The 19,417-nt window shown below is 34.8% G+C and overlaps 2 protein-coding genes across 2 annotated transcripts; both read right to left on the reverse strand.

Annotated features, from left to right (window-relative positions):
• Positions 1 to 1,568: 1,568 nt before the first annotated feature.
• LOC102630821 (probable leucine-rich repeat receptor-like protein kinase At1g35710) lies at positions 1,569 to 4,698 on the reverse strand. Its single transcript, XM_052434571.1, has 4 exons — positions 4,244 to 4,698; positions 4,053 to 4,124; positions 2,140 to 3,939; positions 1,569 to 1,954 (listed from the first exon to the last, which is right to left on the reverse strand). Exons 1-4 carry the CDS (start codon positions 4,671 to 4,673, stop codon positions 1,569 to 1,571), a joined length of 2,688 nt encoding a protein of 895 aa, XP_052290531.1. The 5' UTR covers positions 4,674 to 4,698.
• A 3,438-nt stretch (positions 4,699 to 8,136) lies between these two features.
• Positions 8,137 to 11,308, reverse strand: LOC127900363 (probable leucine-rich repeat receptor-like protein kinase At1g35710). The gene is made up of 3 exons (XM_052435129.1): positions 10,745 to 11,308; positions 8,830 to 10,635; positions 8,137 to 8,644 (listed from the first exon to the last, which is right to left on the reverse strand). The coding sequence occupies exons 1-3, from the start codon at positions 11,172 to 11,174 to the stop codon at positions 8,259 to 8,261; spliced, it is 2,622 nt and encodes an 873-aa protein (XP_052291089.1). The 5' UTR covers positions 11,175 to 11,308; the 3' UTR covers positions 8,137 to 8,258.
• Between the last annotated feature and the right edge of the window lie 8,109 nt (positions 11,309 to 19,417).

The raw sequence follows: 19,417 nt of genomic DNA on the forward strand, positions 1-19,417 counted from the left end.
TTTGATCATTGGATATCCCTGACTTTATGTTCATCGAGTTCTAAACTAGGGAATGCTGTTTGACTTACAACCTTAATAGCTAGGAAGGTTGTAACAAGGTGGCCACAATGCATTTTAACCACCGATTGCTTTCTTAGGGAAAAGAAAAGAAAGGAAAGATCTTAACCTCTCCCCCACAATTTGTGTTAATTGTCACTACTTCTTGTGATTTATTTTATATTTTAAATCACATTTGGTGACGGTTTCCAATTGCACAAGCCTACAGAAATCAAGTTGTACTTCTATTGTTTACAGAATTTTATTTCTGTTTATCATTCATCCTTGGCAATATCCTGACAAGCAATGTCGTACTTTTTGCTTTTCATATTCTCAAAGTTGGTCACATCTTTTTATTTCAAATTGAAAGATAATAAATGCACGCTAGTTTTCTTTTAATTAATGAATGAAAATTAATTCTCATTGGATAATCAATATATATTTGTTTTAGAGTCCTCAGGTGGACTTAACTTTTGGGGTTTTGGGTCCTCATTTGTTATATTGGTTTGGTTCTTGAGGTAAATAAATCAAGGATTATAATATTGAGCATTCAATTTTCATGTCTGAAACTTCTAATATCCAAATTCACTCATGTAACACAAGTACACTATTTTAAACCAATTAGTTGGTATCACGCTTCAGAAATTTTGTATTTCCAACTTATATACTCATGCAAGTTTTTGATACCCAAAAGACAATGGTTCGATTTTTTCCTTCTGCCCCCTCCCCACTGTGTTGTCAAATCATCCATAAATTTGCTGCAATGCTCAGCCAGTGCATGTTGAAAATAGCAGCTGTGAGAATTCAACAGCTGACTCTGATGACAAGCTGGCATGCCATCTCAGCTACACTCATTTGCAATCAGAATATGCAGAAGATTTACTGAGCTGGCAGAATGGAGCTACTGAAGAATCACAGCAAATAAGCATGCAAGGATTACGTTTCTAGAAGCTGAACATGATTGGCTAATATTTGTCATATTCACAGGTTGTTATTTGTGTGTTTACAAATCTTACCCCTTAGGCCAGCTGTCTCTTTATTCTTCTCTCTGTATATAAATGAACCTAAACTTGTAATCAATTATTCAAGTTGTTATCTTTTATAAAGCTTTTGTGATTTATGCTCTGCTTGCTGTTCATAAGCAATTTATAGCAAATTTTAACTGTGCAAAGGTAATTTTATCAATGTAAGTGCTTGAATTGTTCATTGATCTCGATCGCATTCGTCTTCTTCAGACAGCCATTTGCTGTGTCTTACAAATCATGCTGTGTTCACTAATTGAAGCAACTAGGAGTCAGCGTAGATCAGGATAATGACTTGTGTGGCATGGATACACACCTGAGACTTAATTGGTATACTTGTCCCATGTCAAGCTCAATGGAACCCTTTCAAATTTCACTTTAGAATATGCTGTTGGTTTGTTTTTATTTTATTTTATTTTATCTTTCCACATCTAAAGATAAGGATTTAAATACAAAAAATTCAGCCTCACGAAAGTTATACAAAAAGCTATTAATGAAATACATTCGAGATTAACAATCACATTGATCAATCAAATACATGCCTTGTTTCATAAGTTCTGATATGGAAATTTCTTCAACAACAGGTTTTCCCAATGGTGATTTCCCTATGAGAAATTCTTGAGATACGCGTTGCATGGTAGGTCGAGACTTGGGTTTTGACTGCAAGCATGCAAATGCAACTATTGAAACAAGAATAATATCATGAACAACCTTTCGATCAAGTGGAGATGGCAGACGTTGGTCTAAAATATCGATCAACCTAATCTTTCGTTCAGATGATGGCGATAAAGATGAAAGAAGATCTCCTGGATGACTTCCCATTAATACTTCTAGTGCCACCACTCCAAAGCTATAAACATCACATTTCTCTGTCACAGCCATGGTGTATGCAAGTTCTACAACAAAATAGAACCCATTGTAGAATTTCTTTGCACAAGCAAGAAACAAAATATATATATATTTGATTCACTGTTTCTGGAAGCTTCTGCAGCAAGATATTTAAGAGATATCTAATTGATTTTTAAATATGTTCAATGCATAAACATGGGTAAGAAGCATGAAAAGAAGAGCTAAAGGTTACCTGGAGCGATATATCCATATGTCCCGAGCACTAGAGTTCTGTTGGAGGAATCTGGATGCAGGAGCCTAGCCAAACCAAAATCAGCAACAAATGCCTCTAGGTTTGAATTAAGTAGAATGTTATTGCTGGATATGTCGCGGTGAACAATTGGTGGCTTGCAGTCATAATGCAAGTAAGACAAAGCATGAGCCATACTCTTTACAATGTCCACTCTCTTAGTCCAATCCAGCTCAACAACTTCAACGTCATTGCGTAACACACAGAACAAGCTTCCCCACTCCATGTACTCATAGATCAAAAACATGCACTGGTTATGCAAACAAAAACCATAAAGCTTCACTATATTACGATGCCGTATTTGGGATAGTAGACGAGCTTCAGTTTGAAAACTTTCCAGGAAGGCTAGCTCCTCTGTCTCTGAACGGTGAAGTTTCTTCAAAGCGACTACTCTTCCACTAGACAATTGTGCTCTGTAAACGCTGCCATAACCTCCGGTTCCAATGCAATATTTGATGTGGAAATCCTCTGTCGCTTGAATCATCTCTTCAAATGTAATTCTACCATCATAATCCCATATTGAGAACTCATCAGCGCACTTTTTCATTTCTCGGGTATTAGGATTAATTTTCTCATCCATTCGTCTGTGGACAAACAAGATTCCAAAAATTAAGGCAAGGAATGCGACCATGGGAAGAATAATTGTAACCAAGGGAGTAACGATCTTTTGGTTTTTTCCTTTGTTGCCTTTAAAATGTTGTGTTTGGGGTGGTGGTGCATTTTCTGAAATAACTGGGTTTTCTACCTCTAGATTGTTTTCTGACCATTTTAATCCGGGCACTCTAAAGACAGATTTGGGGATCACGCCGGAGAGGTTATTCTTGGAAACGTCCACTTCAGAAACGTTTGGAATTTTTCCGAGTTGAGAAGGTATGGTGCCATTTATGAAGTTATGGCTTAAATCAAGTTGTCTCAGATGTATAAGGTTGCCTATCTCCGATGGAATGCTTCCGCTTAAACTGTTGTGGTTTACTGCCAAGTTCTGTAACTGCGAGCAATTCATGAGTTCTGGAGGAATGGAGCTGTTGAGCTGATTATGACCAAGATTCAAAGAGGTGAGGTTGGTTAAATAACCAATTGTTGGAGGAATGGGTCCAATTAGGTTGTTCCTATCAAGAGACAGAGAATCAAGATACTTCAGATTTCCGACTTCTCGAGGCAGCAGACCACTTAGTTGGTTTGAAGAAAGATCTAGAGATGTTAAGTAGGTTAAATTTCCTATGGTCGGTGGAATTGGACCATCAAGTCTGTTGTGAGACAAGCGCAACTCATCCAACAAGTTTAAAAAACCAATGGTCGAAGGAATAGGTCCAGTGAGATTGTTCCTATTTAGAAGCAGAGAATCAAGATTCTTCAGATTTCCAACTTCTTTAGGCAGTGGACCAACAAGATTGTTGTAAGCCAAGTACAAAGTACTTAACTGATTTAAATGATAAAGCGTTGAAGGAATAGGCCCAGTTAGATTGTTATTATCCAGAAACAGAGACACAAGATTCTTCAGATTTCCAACTTCTTGAGGCAGCCGACCACTAAGTTGATTTAAAGAAAGGTCCAAATGTGTCAAGTTAGTTAAATTACCTATGCTCGATGGAATTAGACCATCCAGTTTGTTGCCCTGCAACCTCAGGTCATAAAGATCCTTCAAATTCCCAAATTCTAATGGGATAGAACCATTGAGAATGTTATAAGACAGATTCAGTTCGAGAAGATCCCTCAAACTCCCGATCTCTGAAGGGATAGTACCTATCATATATATATATATACATGCAAATGATTAATTAATGATAAATGAGCAATATTATCCAGTACCGATAGGAAATTATTGTATATGCAATGAAATTATATATAATAGTTACCTGTAAGACGGTTATAGGACAGGTCAAGCACTTTGAGTCTTGAAAGAGCACCAATTTCTGATGGTATCCTTCCTAACGAAAAAAAGGAAAAAAAAAAAAATGTGTATGATTAATTAATGATAAATGAGCAATATTATCCAGTACGGCTGGGAAAATAATGTGTATGCAGTGAAATTGTATATAATGGTTACCTGTAAGACTATTGTTGGACAGGACAAGCTTCTCGAGTTTTGAAAGAGCACCAATTTCTGATGGCATCCTTCCGGAAAGAAGAGTGCCCCAAATTCTGAAAGTTACGAGGTTGGGAAAGCAAGTGAAGTTGAGTTGGCTAAGCTCTGCTCCGGTGAAATTATTATCCATCTCGTCAGAACTTATCTCGACTATGCTTCCTGCTGAATTGCAAGTGATTCCCATCCACTTGCAATGATCTGAAGTATAGTTGGCCGTCGCCCGACTGCTATTCCACCAGCCTGAATTAAGTAAAGCTTCCCTTTCTAACTTTATGGCTGACGATGCAGCAGATGCTGTTACAACTGCATTATCAGTTATAACAGGAACAATAATACTGCTTATAAAAGTTATAATGACCACCAATTTTGAAATGGAGGAATCCGGTGCCATTTTTGTAAGTTTTTGGTTGATTAGATTCAGCGGGTGCATGCCTGCTTTTATAACTAAACATTAAGTTTGACAGCAACACTCAAATCATTTTTAGCCCGCGTTGAGCTTTCTGCCTCATCGTCAAAGTTGGCATGCGCGTTATCAAACACAAGAGTCAGTTGAGTTAATGTCTTTTTAGGCCACTAATTCCTATTTTTAATTAATTTCGCAAAGTAAAGGCTACATGTGATTCATATTCTAGCAACTTTCTATTTCTTTCTTTACTTTTTAGTCCACTTTCCATTCTCCCAATTACTTTTCTAGAATGGAGGATTATATATATTCTAGTAACTTTCTTTTTCTTTCTTTTCCTTTTGGAACATACTTTATGCCCGAATTTAGACCCCGACCGAATTCCACCAAATTGTATTTGTTCTTTTCTTTTTTGTAATTTTTTTTTTCGCCTTTATATGGGTTCATTTGGGATTTATGTTCGGGGCGTATAGGCATAGCATTGCTCTTTACTTTGTGTCCACTTTCCTTCATCATCAAAATATTCGATAATGTCGGGAAATATTAAAATTTGTTCTTAATTAACAAAGAATTAAGCCGACTACCATATTTCGCCAAAAGTCAAAGGAAAAATTTCCATTCTCCGGTACAACATATTCTATAATTTATAGTAATTGTCTATTTGGTAATGCGAACGGTTATTTACACTAAGCAATATTTTGAATATTTTGAGACCCAAGTCATACTCAATGCTAAAAATAAAATAAATATTTTTTCTTCGTACAGAAAAAAATATAAATTACCAACATGTGATAGGAGTTCATCGATACTTATATCATTATCATCATCCAAACCTATATTTGCATCGTCAATTTGTCGATCTAGAAATGAGACTAGTACCTATGTGCTTAATAAAAAAAATTATTAAAAAAATATTACCTTTCAAGTAATACATTATTTTGTTCTGTATTATATACTAAATCAATGATGTATTCTAAATATATGTTCACCCTCAAGTGGTATCAGATATCTACATCTAAAATGATGTGTCTTAAAATTTAATGAGAAAAATATACATATATTCTAAGGTTTGGGGAAATAACATGCATGAACCTTACCATATAATATAACTTTATGATCGCATTTTGGTGGATATTATGTAATTCGTTAACTTTGTTGTCTTTTATATACTATATTAATGATGAATTCTAACTAAATGAAATTCACTCCCAAGTAGTGTCTGATATGGCCATATCCATGTGTCTTATAACTTTACTGAAACAAATTTTGGGGAATTTAAGAATCTTTTTCTTTTTATTTTTATGAAAATTAATAATTCGAAGTAGCTGCCATTTTAGTTGTGTTTAAAATTGATTGTCTTAAAAATTTGGAAAATATATGGGAAAATTTTCAAAATGATAAAAGGGATAATGTAGACTGTGAACTCATTAGTCGCCAATTATTTGAAACGCACGGCCAGGGGATGCCGTGTGATTAAACACGTGAGTAGAAAACTTTTCAGGTGACTGGCTTTTTCTGAGCCGACCACAAATTAAAGCAAAATTGGAGTCAAGGTCTTGCAGACAAGGAAAAGAAGACGTGTGTGTACTGCGAGTTCACATTTGAGGGTTGACTGACAAATTTGTCCCTGTCAAGCTCGTCAAAGAAGCACCTATAAATTTCACTTGAGAATATATATATTTTATATTTATCCAAAGTGAAGGATTTAATTAAACAAAATTCAGTCTCACGAATGTTAATATACCGAAAAAAGTTATACAAAAACCACTATCAAAATTTTGGATAATCTTGAGAAATTTTAAAATTTGTTCTTAATTAACAAAGAATTACGCCCAATACCATATTTCGCCAAATCTCAAAGGAAAATTTTCCATTTTTCCGGTACAATATTTTCTATAATTTACGGTAATTATTAATTGGTAATGCCAATGGTTTTTTACACTAAACAATATTTTCAGACCCAAGTCATACACAATGCTAAAACCAAAGTAAATATTTTTTTTCATTCGTACAGAAAAAATATTAATTACCAAGTTCATCAATACTTATGTCATTTATCATCATCCGAAGCTGTATTTGCATCATCAATTGTCGATCTACAAAAGAGAAATCAAAGATGTTAAAAATATTTCTAATAATAAAATAAAAAATTAAATATAAAGACTAGTACCTAGGTGTTTGAATTAAAAAAATAATCATTAAAAAATATTACCTTTCAAGTGGTACATAATTTTGTTGTGTATTATATACAACGTTAATAATGTATTCCAAATAGATGAAACTCACCCCCAAGTCCCAAGTAGTGTCCAATATGGTGATATCCTTGTGTCTTACAATTCCCATAGGATGCTAGAGCCATATGGAAGCATATAGAAGATTGATTGGTCGTGATTATTAACACTTTTGAAGGTTTATTCTATATACATGATCAGCTGAACTTGTTCTCTTTAATTTTCATAAATGCATTGACACAGTTTTTACTTTTTGATCATTGGATATCCCTGACTTTAAGTTCATCGAATTCTAAACTAGGGAATGCTGTTTGACTTACAACCATAATAGTTAGGAAGGTTATAACTAGATGGTCACAATGGTTTTCAATCACCGATTGCTTTCTTACGGAACAGAAAAGAAAGGAAAGATCATAACTTCTCCCCCACCAGCTTGTGTTAATTGTCACTACTTATTGTGGTTTATTTTATTTTTCAAATCACATTTGGTGACGGTTTCCAATTCCACCAGCCGCAGAAATCAAGTTGTAATTCTATTGTTTACAGAATTTCATTTCTGTTTACCATTCATCCTTGTAATATCATAACAAGCAATGTCATACTTTTTACTTTTCATATTCTCAAAGTTCTTCAAATCTTTTTATTTCAAATTGAATGAAACATTAATTCTCATTGGATAATCAACATATACTTGTCTTACAGTCCTCAGGTGGACAACTTTTGGGGTTTTGGGTCCTCATTTGTTGTACTGGTTGGTTCTTGAGGTAAATAATTCCAGGATTCCTGATATTGAACATTCAATTTTCATGTCTGAAACTTCCAATATCCAAATTCACTCATGCAATACAACTACTCTATTTTAAATCAATTAGATGGTCTCAGATACAGATTTTGTATTTCCAACATAAAAAATCATGCAAGCTTTTGATACCCAAAAGACCATGATTGGATTTTTTCTTCTCCCCTCCTCTCCCCTGTATTGTCAAGTCATCCATAAATTTTCTGCAATGTCAGACTGTGCAAAAGGTAATTTTATCAGTGTAAGTGCTTGCATTGTTCATTTCTTCAGACAGCCATTTACTGTGTCCAACAATTCATGCTGTGTTCACTAATTAAAGCAACTACGAGTCAAGGTCCTTTTAAGTCGGGAAAATGACTAGGGTGGTGTGAATTCACACATGAAACTTAATTGGCATATTTGTCACTCGGCAAGCTCAATGGACCCCTTTCAAATTCACTTTAGAATCTTTATTTATTCTTTAACCAAAGATAAGGATTTAAATACAAAAAATTCAGCCTCACGAAAGTTATACAAAAAGCTATTAATGAAATACATTCGAGATTAACAATCACATTGATCAATCAAATACATGCCTTGTTTCATAAGTTCTGATATGGAAATTTCTTCAACAACAGGTTTTCCCAATGGTGATTTCCCTGTGAGAAATTCTTGAGATACGCGTTGCATGGTAGGTCGAGACTTGGGTTTTGACTGCAAGCATGCAAATGCAACTATTGAAACAAGAATAATATCGTGAACAACCTTTCGATCAAGTGGAGATGGCAGACGTTGGTCTAAAATATCGATCAACCTAATCTTTCGTTCAGATGATGACGATAAAGATGAAAGAAGATCTCCTGGATGACTTCCCATTAATACTTCTAGTGCCACCACTCCAAAGCTATAAACATCACATTTCTCTGTCACAGCCATGGTGTATGCAAGTTCTACAACAAAATAGAACCCATTGTAGAATTTCTTTGCACAAGCAAGAAAAAAAATATATATATATTTGATTCACTGTTTCTGGAAGCTTCTGCAGCAAGATATTTAAGAGATATCTAATTGATTTTTAAATATGTTCAATGCATAAACATGGGTAAGAAGCATGAAAAGAAGAGCTAAAGGTTACCTGGAGCGATATATCCATATGTCCCGAGCACTAGAGTTCTGTTGGAGGAATCTGGATGCAGGAGCCTAGCCAAACCAAAATCAGCAACAAATGCCTCTAGGTTTGAATTAAGTAGAATGTTATTGCTGGATATGTCTCGGTGAACAATTGGTGGCTTGCAGTCATAATGCAAGTAAGACAAAGCATGAGCCATACTCTTTACAATGTCCACTCTCTTAGTCCAATCCAGCTCAACAACTTCAACGTCATTGCGTAACACACAGAACAAGCTTCCCCACTCCATGTACTCATAGATCAAAAACATGCACTGGTTATGCAAACAAAAACCATAAAGCTTCACTATATTACGATGCCGTATTTGGGATAGTAGACGAGCTTCAGTTTGGAAACTTTCCAGGAAAGCTGGCTCCTCTGTCTCCGAACGGTGAAGTTTCTTCAAAGCGACTACTTTTCCACTGGACAATTGTGCTCTGTAAACACTGCCATAACCTCCGGTTCCAATGCAATATTTGATGTGGAAATCCTCTGTCGCTTGAATCATCTCTTCAAATGTAATTCTACCATCATAATTCCATATGGAGAACTCATTAGCCCCCTCGGTCATTTCTCGGGTATTAGGATTAAATTTCTTATCCTTTCGTCTATGGACAAACAAGATACCAAAAATTAAGATTGCGAAAATAAATGCCACCATAGCAAGAATGATTGTGACCAAGCGAGTGACGATCTTTCGCTGCTTCCCTTTGTTGCCTTTGAACGGTTTTGCTTGGGGTGGCGGTGCATTTTCTGAACTAGTTGAGTTTTCTAACTCTAGATTATTTTCTGACACTATCAATTTGGGAATTATTCTGACAGATGCAGGGACAACGCCGGAGAGGTTATTCTTGGAAAGATCCACGGCAGAAATATTTGGAATATATCCTAGTTGTGAAGGTATCGTGCCATTTATGAAGTTATGGCTTAAATCAAGTTGTCTCAGATGTGTAAGGTTGCCTATCTCCGGCGGAACGATTCCGCTTAAAGTGTTGTGGCTTAATACCAAGTTCTGTAACTGCGAGCAATTCATGAGTTCTGGAGGAATGGAGCTGCTGAGCTGATTGTAACCAAGATTCAAAGAGGTGAGGTTGGTTAAATAACCAATTGTTGGAGGAATGGATCCAATTAGATTGTTCCCATCAAGGGAGAGAGAATCAAGATACTTCAGATTTCCTACTTCTCGAGGCAGCAGACCACTAAGTTGGTTTGAAGAAAGATCCAGAGATGTTAAGTTGGTTAAATTTCCTATGGTCGGTGGAATTGGACTATCAAGTCTGTTGTGAGACAAGTCCAACTTTCCCCCCAAGTTTAAATAACCAATTGTCGAAGGAATAGGTCCAGTGAGGCTGTTTCTATTTAGAAGCAGAGAATCAAGATTCTTCATATTTCCAACTTCTTTAGGCAGTGGACCAACAAGATTGTTGTAAGCCAAGTACAAATTACTTAACTGATTTAAATGATAAAGCGTTGAAGGAATAGGCCCAGTTAGATTGTTATTATCCAGAAACAGAGACAGAAGATTCTTCAGATTTCCAACTTCTTGAGGCAGCCGACCACTAAGTTGGTTTAAAGAAAGGTCCAAATGTGTCAAGTTAGTTAAATTACCTATGCTCGATGGAATTAGACCATCCAGTTTGTTACCCCGCAACCTCAGTGCATCAAGATCCTTCAAATTCCCAAATTCTAATGGGATAGAACCATTGAGAATGTTATTAGACAGATCCAGTTCAACGAGATTCCTCAAACTACCGATCTCCGCGGGGATAGTACCTATCGTGTGTATATATATGCATATGATTAATTAACGATAAATGAGCAATATTATCCAGTACCGATAGGAAATTATTGTATATGCAATGAAATTATATATAATGGTTACCTGTAAGACTGTTATAGGGCAGGGCAAGCTCCTCGAGTTTTGAAAGAGCACCAATTTCTGATGGTATCCTTCCGGAAAGAAGAGTGTACGGAATTATGATACTTTCGAGGTTGGGAAAGCAAGTGAAGTTGAGTTGGCTAAGCTCTGCTGCGTTGCCATTATTATCCATCTCGTCAGAACTTATCTCAGCTATGCTTCCTGCTGAATTGCAAGTGATTCCCATCCACTTGCAATGATCTGAAGTATAGTTGGCCGTCGCCCGACTGCTATTCCACCAGCCTGAATTAACTAAAGCTTCCCTTTCTAACTTTATGGCTGACGATGCGGCAGATGCTGTTACAACTGCATTATCAGTTATAACAGGAACAATAATACTGCTTATAAAAGTTATAATGACCACCAAGTTTGAAATGGAGGAATCCGGTGCCATTTTTATAAGTTTTTTGTTGATTAGATTCAGCCAGTGCGTGCCTGCTTTTATAACCAAACATTAAGTTTGACGGCAACACTCAATCATTTTTAGCCCGCGTTGAGCTTTCTCCCTCATCGTCAAAATTGGCATACGCGTTATCAAACACAAGGGTCAGTTGAGTTAATGTCTTTTTAGGCCACTAATTACTATTTCTAATTAATTTCGCAAAGTAAAGGCTACATGTGATTCATATTCTAGCAACTTTCTATTTCTTTCTTTACTTTTTAGTCCGCTTTCCATTCTCCCAATTACTTTTCTATTCCAGTAACTTTACTTTATGTCCACTTTCCTTCACCATCAAAATATTCGATAATGTTGAGAAATATTAAAATTTGTTCTTAATTAACAAAGAATTAAGCCGACTACCAGATTTCGCCAAAAGTCAGAGGAAAATTTTGCTTTAATTTGTGGTCGGCTCAGAAAAAGACATTAACTCCACTTTAATTTGTGGTCGTTGCTCATGTGAAGGCCAATTTTGCCAGTCATACATTGTTCACTTTTTAAAACTTTTCAGGTCACTGGCTTTTTCTGAGAGTTCACTGATGGGTGTCGAAGCCAACAAAAATAAATTCCTACTCTAAATAAATTGTGTATAGTGATTGAGCAGGGTCGTGTCCACAGAGATCGGCAATTATTTAAATCCTTTTGAAACGTAAAACGTAAAATGGGGGAATTGTTGACAATAATAAAAATCAAATTAAAAATAACAAGAATGCAAATTAAAGTTGTAATTCAAATTGGAGAAAGCTCTGGTTGAAGGAATTAACTCAGCTTGATTCGACTACTGATCATTGATTCAAATATAGATTATTATTACTCATGAATAGACCAGTTATAGCTACTGAGACCCTTTAATAGCCAATCTCTCCTTAACTAGTCGATAACCAAGGTACGACCGTTGGTTATTTCCCTAATCAATAGACAACCCTAGATACGATCATAGAATTTAATCAATTGACAGCCTGAAAAACCAGAGAGACCCAAATCCTAATCAACACATATGATGATTCATTTAAATTAGATTGTTTATTCTCACAACACAACTCTCTACTATGTTATTTGTCACAAACATTAAATTCTTCATACGATGAATCCTTTAATTGACAATAGATTAAGTTGATAATAAAATAGTGGCCAATTACCTAATTAACAAACATAATCATGAAAATAATTCAGAGAATAAACAAATACCCAAAAAGTAATAAAACAATTAAAGCACAAGAAAGATCTCACAGTAGTGATGAATCAAAGCTTCATTAACCTTCAACCAGAAAAATGGGTTTAGTTCCTCATAGAGAGAAGAGAAAAATTAGATCTAGGGTTTCTTTTTCTCCAATCCAAAAATCCCCCCTTTTTCACAATTGATTCCTCCCTTAAATACTCTCTCTCTCTTCTCTTTTAGAGTTCTATTTAAAATAAAATACTAATATCTAAAATATTAAATTCGTAATTACAAAAATAGCCAAAAATATAAAACACGTTAAACTAAAAACTGCAGGTCCGCAATTGACAGCACGCGCCCACGCCTTATCAACAAAGTTCTTCTGCCGCTCATAATTTCTCCAAGGGAACAATCATCCCTAAACATCATCTTGTAGCTCAATTTTATCACCAATCAATAGAATTGCACCTACAAAAGTAAATCACAGGTAAATCACTATTATTAAATGCAAAACATCGATATTAAGGGAAGTAAACAATGCAAAACTAGTGCATAAATTGCACTCTAACATTCACATTCGAGGGTTGATTGACATATTTGTCCCTTATCAAGCTCGTCAAAGAAACACCTATAAATTTCACTTGAGAATATATATATTTTATATTTATCCAAAGTAAAGGATTTAATTAAACAAAATTCAGTCTCACGAATATTAATATACCAAAAAAAGTTATACAAAAATCACTATCAAAATATTGGATAATCTTGAGAAATTTTAAATTTTTTTCTTAATTAACAAAGAATTATTCCCAATACCATATTTCGCCAAATCTCAAAGGGAAAATTTTCCACTTTTTCAGTACAATATTTTCTATAATTTACGGTAATTATCTATTGATAATACTAATGGTTTTTTACACTAAACAATATTTTCAGACCCAAGTCATACACAATGCTAAAACCAAAGTAAATATTTTTTTTCCATTCGTATGGAAAAATATAAAATACCAAGTTTATCAATACTTATATCATTTATCATCATCCGAAGCTATATTTGCATCATCAATTGTCGATCTACAAAAGAGAAATCAAAGATGTTAAAAATATTTCTAATAATAAAATAAATAATTAAATATAAAGACTAGAATCTAGGTGTTTGAATTAAAAAAAATCATTAAAAAAAATTACCTTTCAAGTAGTATATAATTTTGTTGTATATTATATACTAATACTACATTAATGATGTATTCTAAATATTGAAGTTCACTCCCAAATGGTGTTTGATATCTACATCTGAATGTGTCTTACATATTTCAAGAGAAAATTCTACCTATATTCTAAGGTTTGAGGGAAATGACACGCATAAACCTTGCCTTGCAGCATAACCTCGTGATTGCATTTTGCTGGATATTTTATAATAAATTAATTTCGTTGTCTATTATATACCATATTAATAGATGAAACTCACTCTCAAGTAGTGTCCAATACGGCGATGTCCATGTGCCTTACAATTTCACTGAAACAAATTTTGGGGAGGTTTTAAGTTCCTTTTTTCGTTTATATTTATATTTATGAGAATTAATAATTCTAACCAGCTGTCATTTTAGTTGTGTTTAAAATTGATGTTTCAAAAATCTGGAAAAAATAGATGGAAGAATTTTCAGATGATACCCCCGTCAAAGGGATAATGTATACTGACACGTTTAAACATTTGAGCTCGTCAGTCGCCAATTACTTGAAACCCACGGCCACGTCTATTAGACAATTTGAAAAAAAATAAAATAAAACTTGTGCATTGCGGATTCACATGAGGCTTAATTAATCGGCATATATGTCACTTGTGAAACTCAAAGGACTGCCAATTCATTCACGTTAGAAAAGTTTTTTTTTTTTTAATTACAAGACAAGGATTTAATCAAACAAAATTCAGTCTGATGAAATTTATACAAACTACTATCAGCAAAATACATTCAAGATTAACAATCACATTAATCTAGCATCTTTTCTTTTTTTCTCATTTCTCTTTTTCTTTCTTTACTTTTTAGTCCGCTTTCCTTTCTCCAAATTACTTTTCTTGATTTTCCACCAAACACATCAAAACATTGGACCACCTTGGGAGTCCAGAAATATTAAATTTTTGGAGTCCACAAAAAAAAAGATATTTTTGTCATAATTTGTAGAATTTTGTTCTTCTATCATTTTCCTAAATTTATTGAGAAGACCAAATATCACCATATTTAATCAAAAGTCATATAGAATTTTTTTTTATATTTTATTATACAAAAATGACGACTGCTCTTAAAAGTTTAACAAAGCAATTTTTTAATTATTTTATTTAACTGATTATCCAAATTTGAATTCTAGATGACTCTGACCTTAAAACCAGATGTGGGCTATTCACATCCCCCATCTGTCCATTGAAAAGGGCAAATTTTGTTTTCAACCAAGCAGCCCCCTTGTGGCTTGTATCGATGTACGTTTAACATTGTCGCTCTAATTTGATCCTAACATGCGCTAATGCAAAACGATATGCAATGGAACTTTGTGAACTTACGGTAACAATTTGTTTTAACTTATGCATAATACTTAACTAACCAGTCAAATAGTGTCAAATAAAATTTTAGTATTTGGTTAAGAGACCACAAGAGTTCGTAAATATTGTTTTTTTTTTACCAATTAAGAAGATTAAAATGAACGGCACATTTTGTACAGAATTAATATGTGTATTTAAATTTAACAATATAGTGGGCTTTTTCAAATTTCAAATGTTTAGATGGGGCTAAATGCCTAAATCACAACTTTTCTTATTATTTTCATTGAATCATCAGAACTCTGAACAAATTTGAAAATATTTTCTGAGTCTCTTCTTCAACATTTAGTTTATACTTCAACTGACCATTAGAAGCAATTCAGTTTCTGTACGAGTTAGAAAGTAATTACAATCAATATTTGTGTACTTCAGAATTTGAACCTTAATGAGCAATTAACCAAGAGTTGTTAATTTCTCTTCCTTTCCAAAATTCTGTTAGAATTGTCAATTGTTACGGCATATGGGTGTAAAGATTTTCTGATAATAAAAGTTAAAATTATGGGGTTGGTTTTTATAAGAATTTTGGAGGCGTGTAAGAAGCCCCACTCTACTCATAAATGAAGCCATGACTTGGAGTAATGGAATACAGAGCCCATTAACCCTAAGGAAAATGCTAAGTAGCGAGAGGGATGAGAGAAGGACGACAGAAACGGCAATTTTTCCTGTCGTTTCTCCTCTCATTTCCTCTCACTCTTTAAACATAAAAAAAATAAAAGAAATGATAAATGAATAAATAAATAGCGTTGGAATGCTTTGCTCCCTCTTTCACTTTTTCACTTCCCCACGATTTCACTTGCCTCTCTCCTTGACTTTTTCATTTTCCCCTAGGTGAAACTTTCCTCTCTCTTTCACTTTCATTTTCCTCCATTTTCGTCAGTTCTCACGCAGCTTCACTTTCAGGCTTCTTCTCACGCAGCTTCACGACCTCCTCCCTCTTCCCCTCTCTCGGTTCTCTCGGCAAAGATTAAGTGAGCAGTGGCTTTTTTCAGATTGTTCTTTTTGTTTTAATTTTTTGTTATGTGAAAGCTCTGGCGTGGAATTTAAGTGTATTGTGGAAGTTAAGTTTTTTTTTTTTTGGTATTGTTGCTGGATCTTGTTGTAATTTAAGCTTCTGGAATTTAAACAATGTAAATTTTGTTGCGGGTTATGTTATGAATTTTGTTTTATTTCAACTTTGGTGTTTATGTTGTGAATTTTGTTGCGGGTTATGTTATGGTATGCAGAATTTATTTCAATACTATTTATTTTAGAAATTTTGGTGGGTCTCGTTGGAACCTCCGATTTTGTTGCAGGTTATGTTATGAATTTTATTTTATTTGGTGTTTATGTTGTGAATTGCCGTCATATGTTGTGGGTTATATTACGCCACTTGCGAACAAATGAAGTCTTGCCATGAAATAAGAATTAATAGCCAAAAGAAAGATGATCAAGACTCTACATCCTGTTCCACATACATAATTGCAAGCTACCATTAAAGAGTGCCTGCTTAGATGAAAGATATTTCAAATTTTCTGTCGATAATGATTTAAATGGTGAGCTCTTCCCATAGTAACGATGTTCAAGTGAAACCACAGCTGCTCCAAACTTCTTTGCCAGAACCTGCCCAATGATACATGTGTCCAAATACTATTCCAGCCACTCAACAATAACCATGAATGTTCTTTTTTTTTTAATTACATTAGTTAAGGATACAATTAAAACTTACACCAAGATAATCATTTGGTATGCCATCGCAAGTATATTCACCACAAATCCTCAAAAAAATAGGTCCATCCGGAGATCGAAAGTGGTCAAGTAATTCATCGAAAGTGGTCAAGTAATTAAAAAAAATGCTTCATTTAATAATTTATCAGGAGGATTTTAAAAAATCTACTGCTGTAAAAAAAAAATGGAAAAATTAAACTATCGAGTAATTCAGCATATTCAGAGATACATACATAGAAAAAAAAAATGGGGAAGAAAAGAGAAAAATGGAATTTAGGAAATATGAATAACTTTAGAGGAATAGGGAGAGAGAGGGGCCGGTTACATAAGGTGAGAAACGATCGAGAGAATGTCTTTGCTAGTGCAAAGCCGAGAAAAAAAACTACTAGTGCAAAGCCTTCCCCTTCGTTAAAGAACTTTAGCCGAGAAAAAAAAAATTACTAGTGCAAAGCCTTCCCTTTTTGTACGAAGCAAAGGTAATCAAGAACTTTAGCCGTGAGGGATCTGGAAGCGTGAGGCACGCCGGAAGCCGTGAGGGAGCTTCTGGAAGTGTGAGGCACGCCGGAAGGAAGCCGTGAGGGATTTGGAAGCGTGAGTCACGCCGGAAGGAAGCCGTGAGGCATCTGGAAGCGTGAGGCACGCCGGAAGGAAGCCGTGAGGGATCTGGAAGCAGGAAGCCGTGAGGGATCTGGAAGCGTGAGGCACGCCGGAATCCGTGACGGAGCTTCTGGAAGCGTGAGGCACGCCGGAATCCGTGACGGAGCTTCTGGAAGCGTGAGGGAGAGAAGCTGGTGAGGGAGAGAGGAAGAGTGAGGACTGGAGACAAAATGATAAATTTTCCACTGCACGAAGTGATAAAAGCAATCTTTCTTTATTATTTTTTATTCATTCTTTAGCGAGAGGAACGAGGAGCGAAACGACAGGAGAGAATGCCGTTTCTCTCGTCATTCTCTCGTTCCTCTCACTACCTAGCAGCACTCTAACCCTAAAGGCCTTAAACTAACCCAAGATGCTTTAAAGTGATAATTAAGATGTGAGACAAGCTCGCTCTATCACTAAAGCTGTAAAGCATGTTTGGTTTATTATGCGTTGTGAGCCCATCAATTTTTTAAGTTGTGTACTTTTGCATTTCATCGAATGTTTGGTTTATTATACGTTGTTTTCAAGGTCGTTGACAATCAACGGGGCAATACCGACATAGATAGTCCTAGCCTCCTAGGCGCATGGAAGCATGGAAGATGCTAGTTTTGTAGTGAGAGTAAAAGAATTGAGCTTGAAACTATTTTTTTGCTGATATTTTTAATGAAACGCTTCAAAGAAAACATAGATGGAGGGAAGCAAAATGGTTGAAGTTAGCAAGCTGTGTAGTGAGAACTGGAGGCACATCAAGCATGAATAGAATGTGCGTGTGTGTTAATAAAGCGAGGATTGATTCAGGCTGGCAAAAGTACTCTTCATAGTCATTGTCAGTGTAGTGTAGTATGCCTTTATTCTTAACTAGATTTTAGTCCTTATCTCCCCCAAGATTCGACCACAGGTGGTTAGTTATAGAAAGTTATTTCAAAATCACTCAGACAAACTTCTAGTGATAATTGAACTTAAATTTAACTTTAATATCTTATTAGAAAAGTTCAATATGGCTTTAATAGAGTGGGAAACATTTATTTTCCCCAAGGAAAAATGCATAATAAGTTCTTTTACATAGACTCCATAACCAAATTAGACAAGTAAATTATCAATGACAGAATTAAGAGCTTGGTTTAACAAGGTCAGCATGAAGAAACTACAAATTTGAGGTTAAAAATCAAGAAATGGAGGCCAAAACATAAGATTTTCAAAGAATGACTAGATTTTGTTAGGAAATTGAACTTTCTCCCAAGATCACTTTAAGCAATTTGTCAAGCAACAAATTAACAAAAAATTTAAATGAAGAATACAACAATCACACAACATAAGATTTACGTGAAAAACTCTAAATTCGGAGAAAAATCACGGCCGTTGTCAAGAGACAACCAGAGAAAAAATATTCACTATGTGGAAAATTATTACAACCACACTCTCAGAAATAATTTTCTTTCACCCAAACCCCAAATACATAATTTCGAGAAATATTCCTTAACAAAGCAAACTCGTAATACCCATATTGAAGGAGGAGGAGCCAAACTCTCCTTCAATATAACTACATATTTAAAAATATTTCTCTCCCATGTTGGAAGCTCTCAATGCTTCTCTTACATTTTCTTGCTTCTCAAATTTTTGGATGCCAAGCTCTCAAATGAGAGCTTCCTTTTATAGGCAAAATTTTGCCTAAAATCAATCTATTTTTTCAACATTCAATAGCCACCATTCAACATTCAAAATAGTTTTGGCCACTTCCAATTACTTTTCAAAATTCTCGGCCACCTCCCATTTGAATTCAAATGATGTCTTTTAATTTGACTTTTCAACTTTCTTTTTTAATCAATTTTCAACAATCTCCACCTTAATTAAAAAAAAATTCATAACCACTACTACAAAACACTATCTTCAGATTTCAATTAGATCCCAGGGAACATTAACCCAATTTACTGCTTATTGTAGACCTCTTTGTTTACATGAATTAATGTTTAATAGCCTTTAGGATCTCAAGCTTGACCCTTACAACTACATATGAGTTCATTTAATTAATAATTTGTACGTATTAGCAGCTAGTGAAGGAGAAAATGCCCGTGACCAGTGCATTAGTTTTAAAGAAATCCGGAGACA

Source organism: Citrus sinensis, chromosome 2 (genome assembly GCF_022201045.2).
Source record: "Citrus sinensis cultivar Valencia sweet orange chromosome 2, DVS_A1.0, whole genome shotgun sequence".
In the NCBI taxonomy this organism is placed as follows: Eukaryota; Viridiplantae; Streptophyta; class Magnoliopsida; order Sapindales; family Rutaceae; genus Citrus; species Citrus sinensis.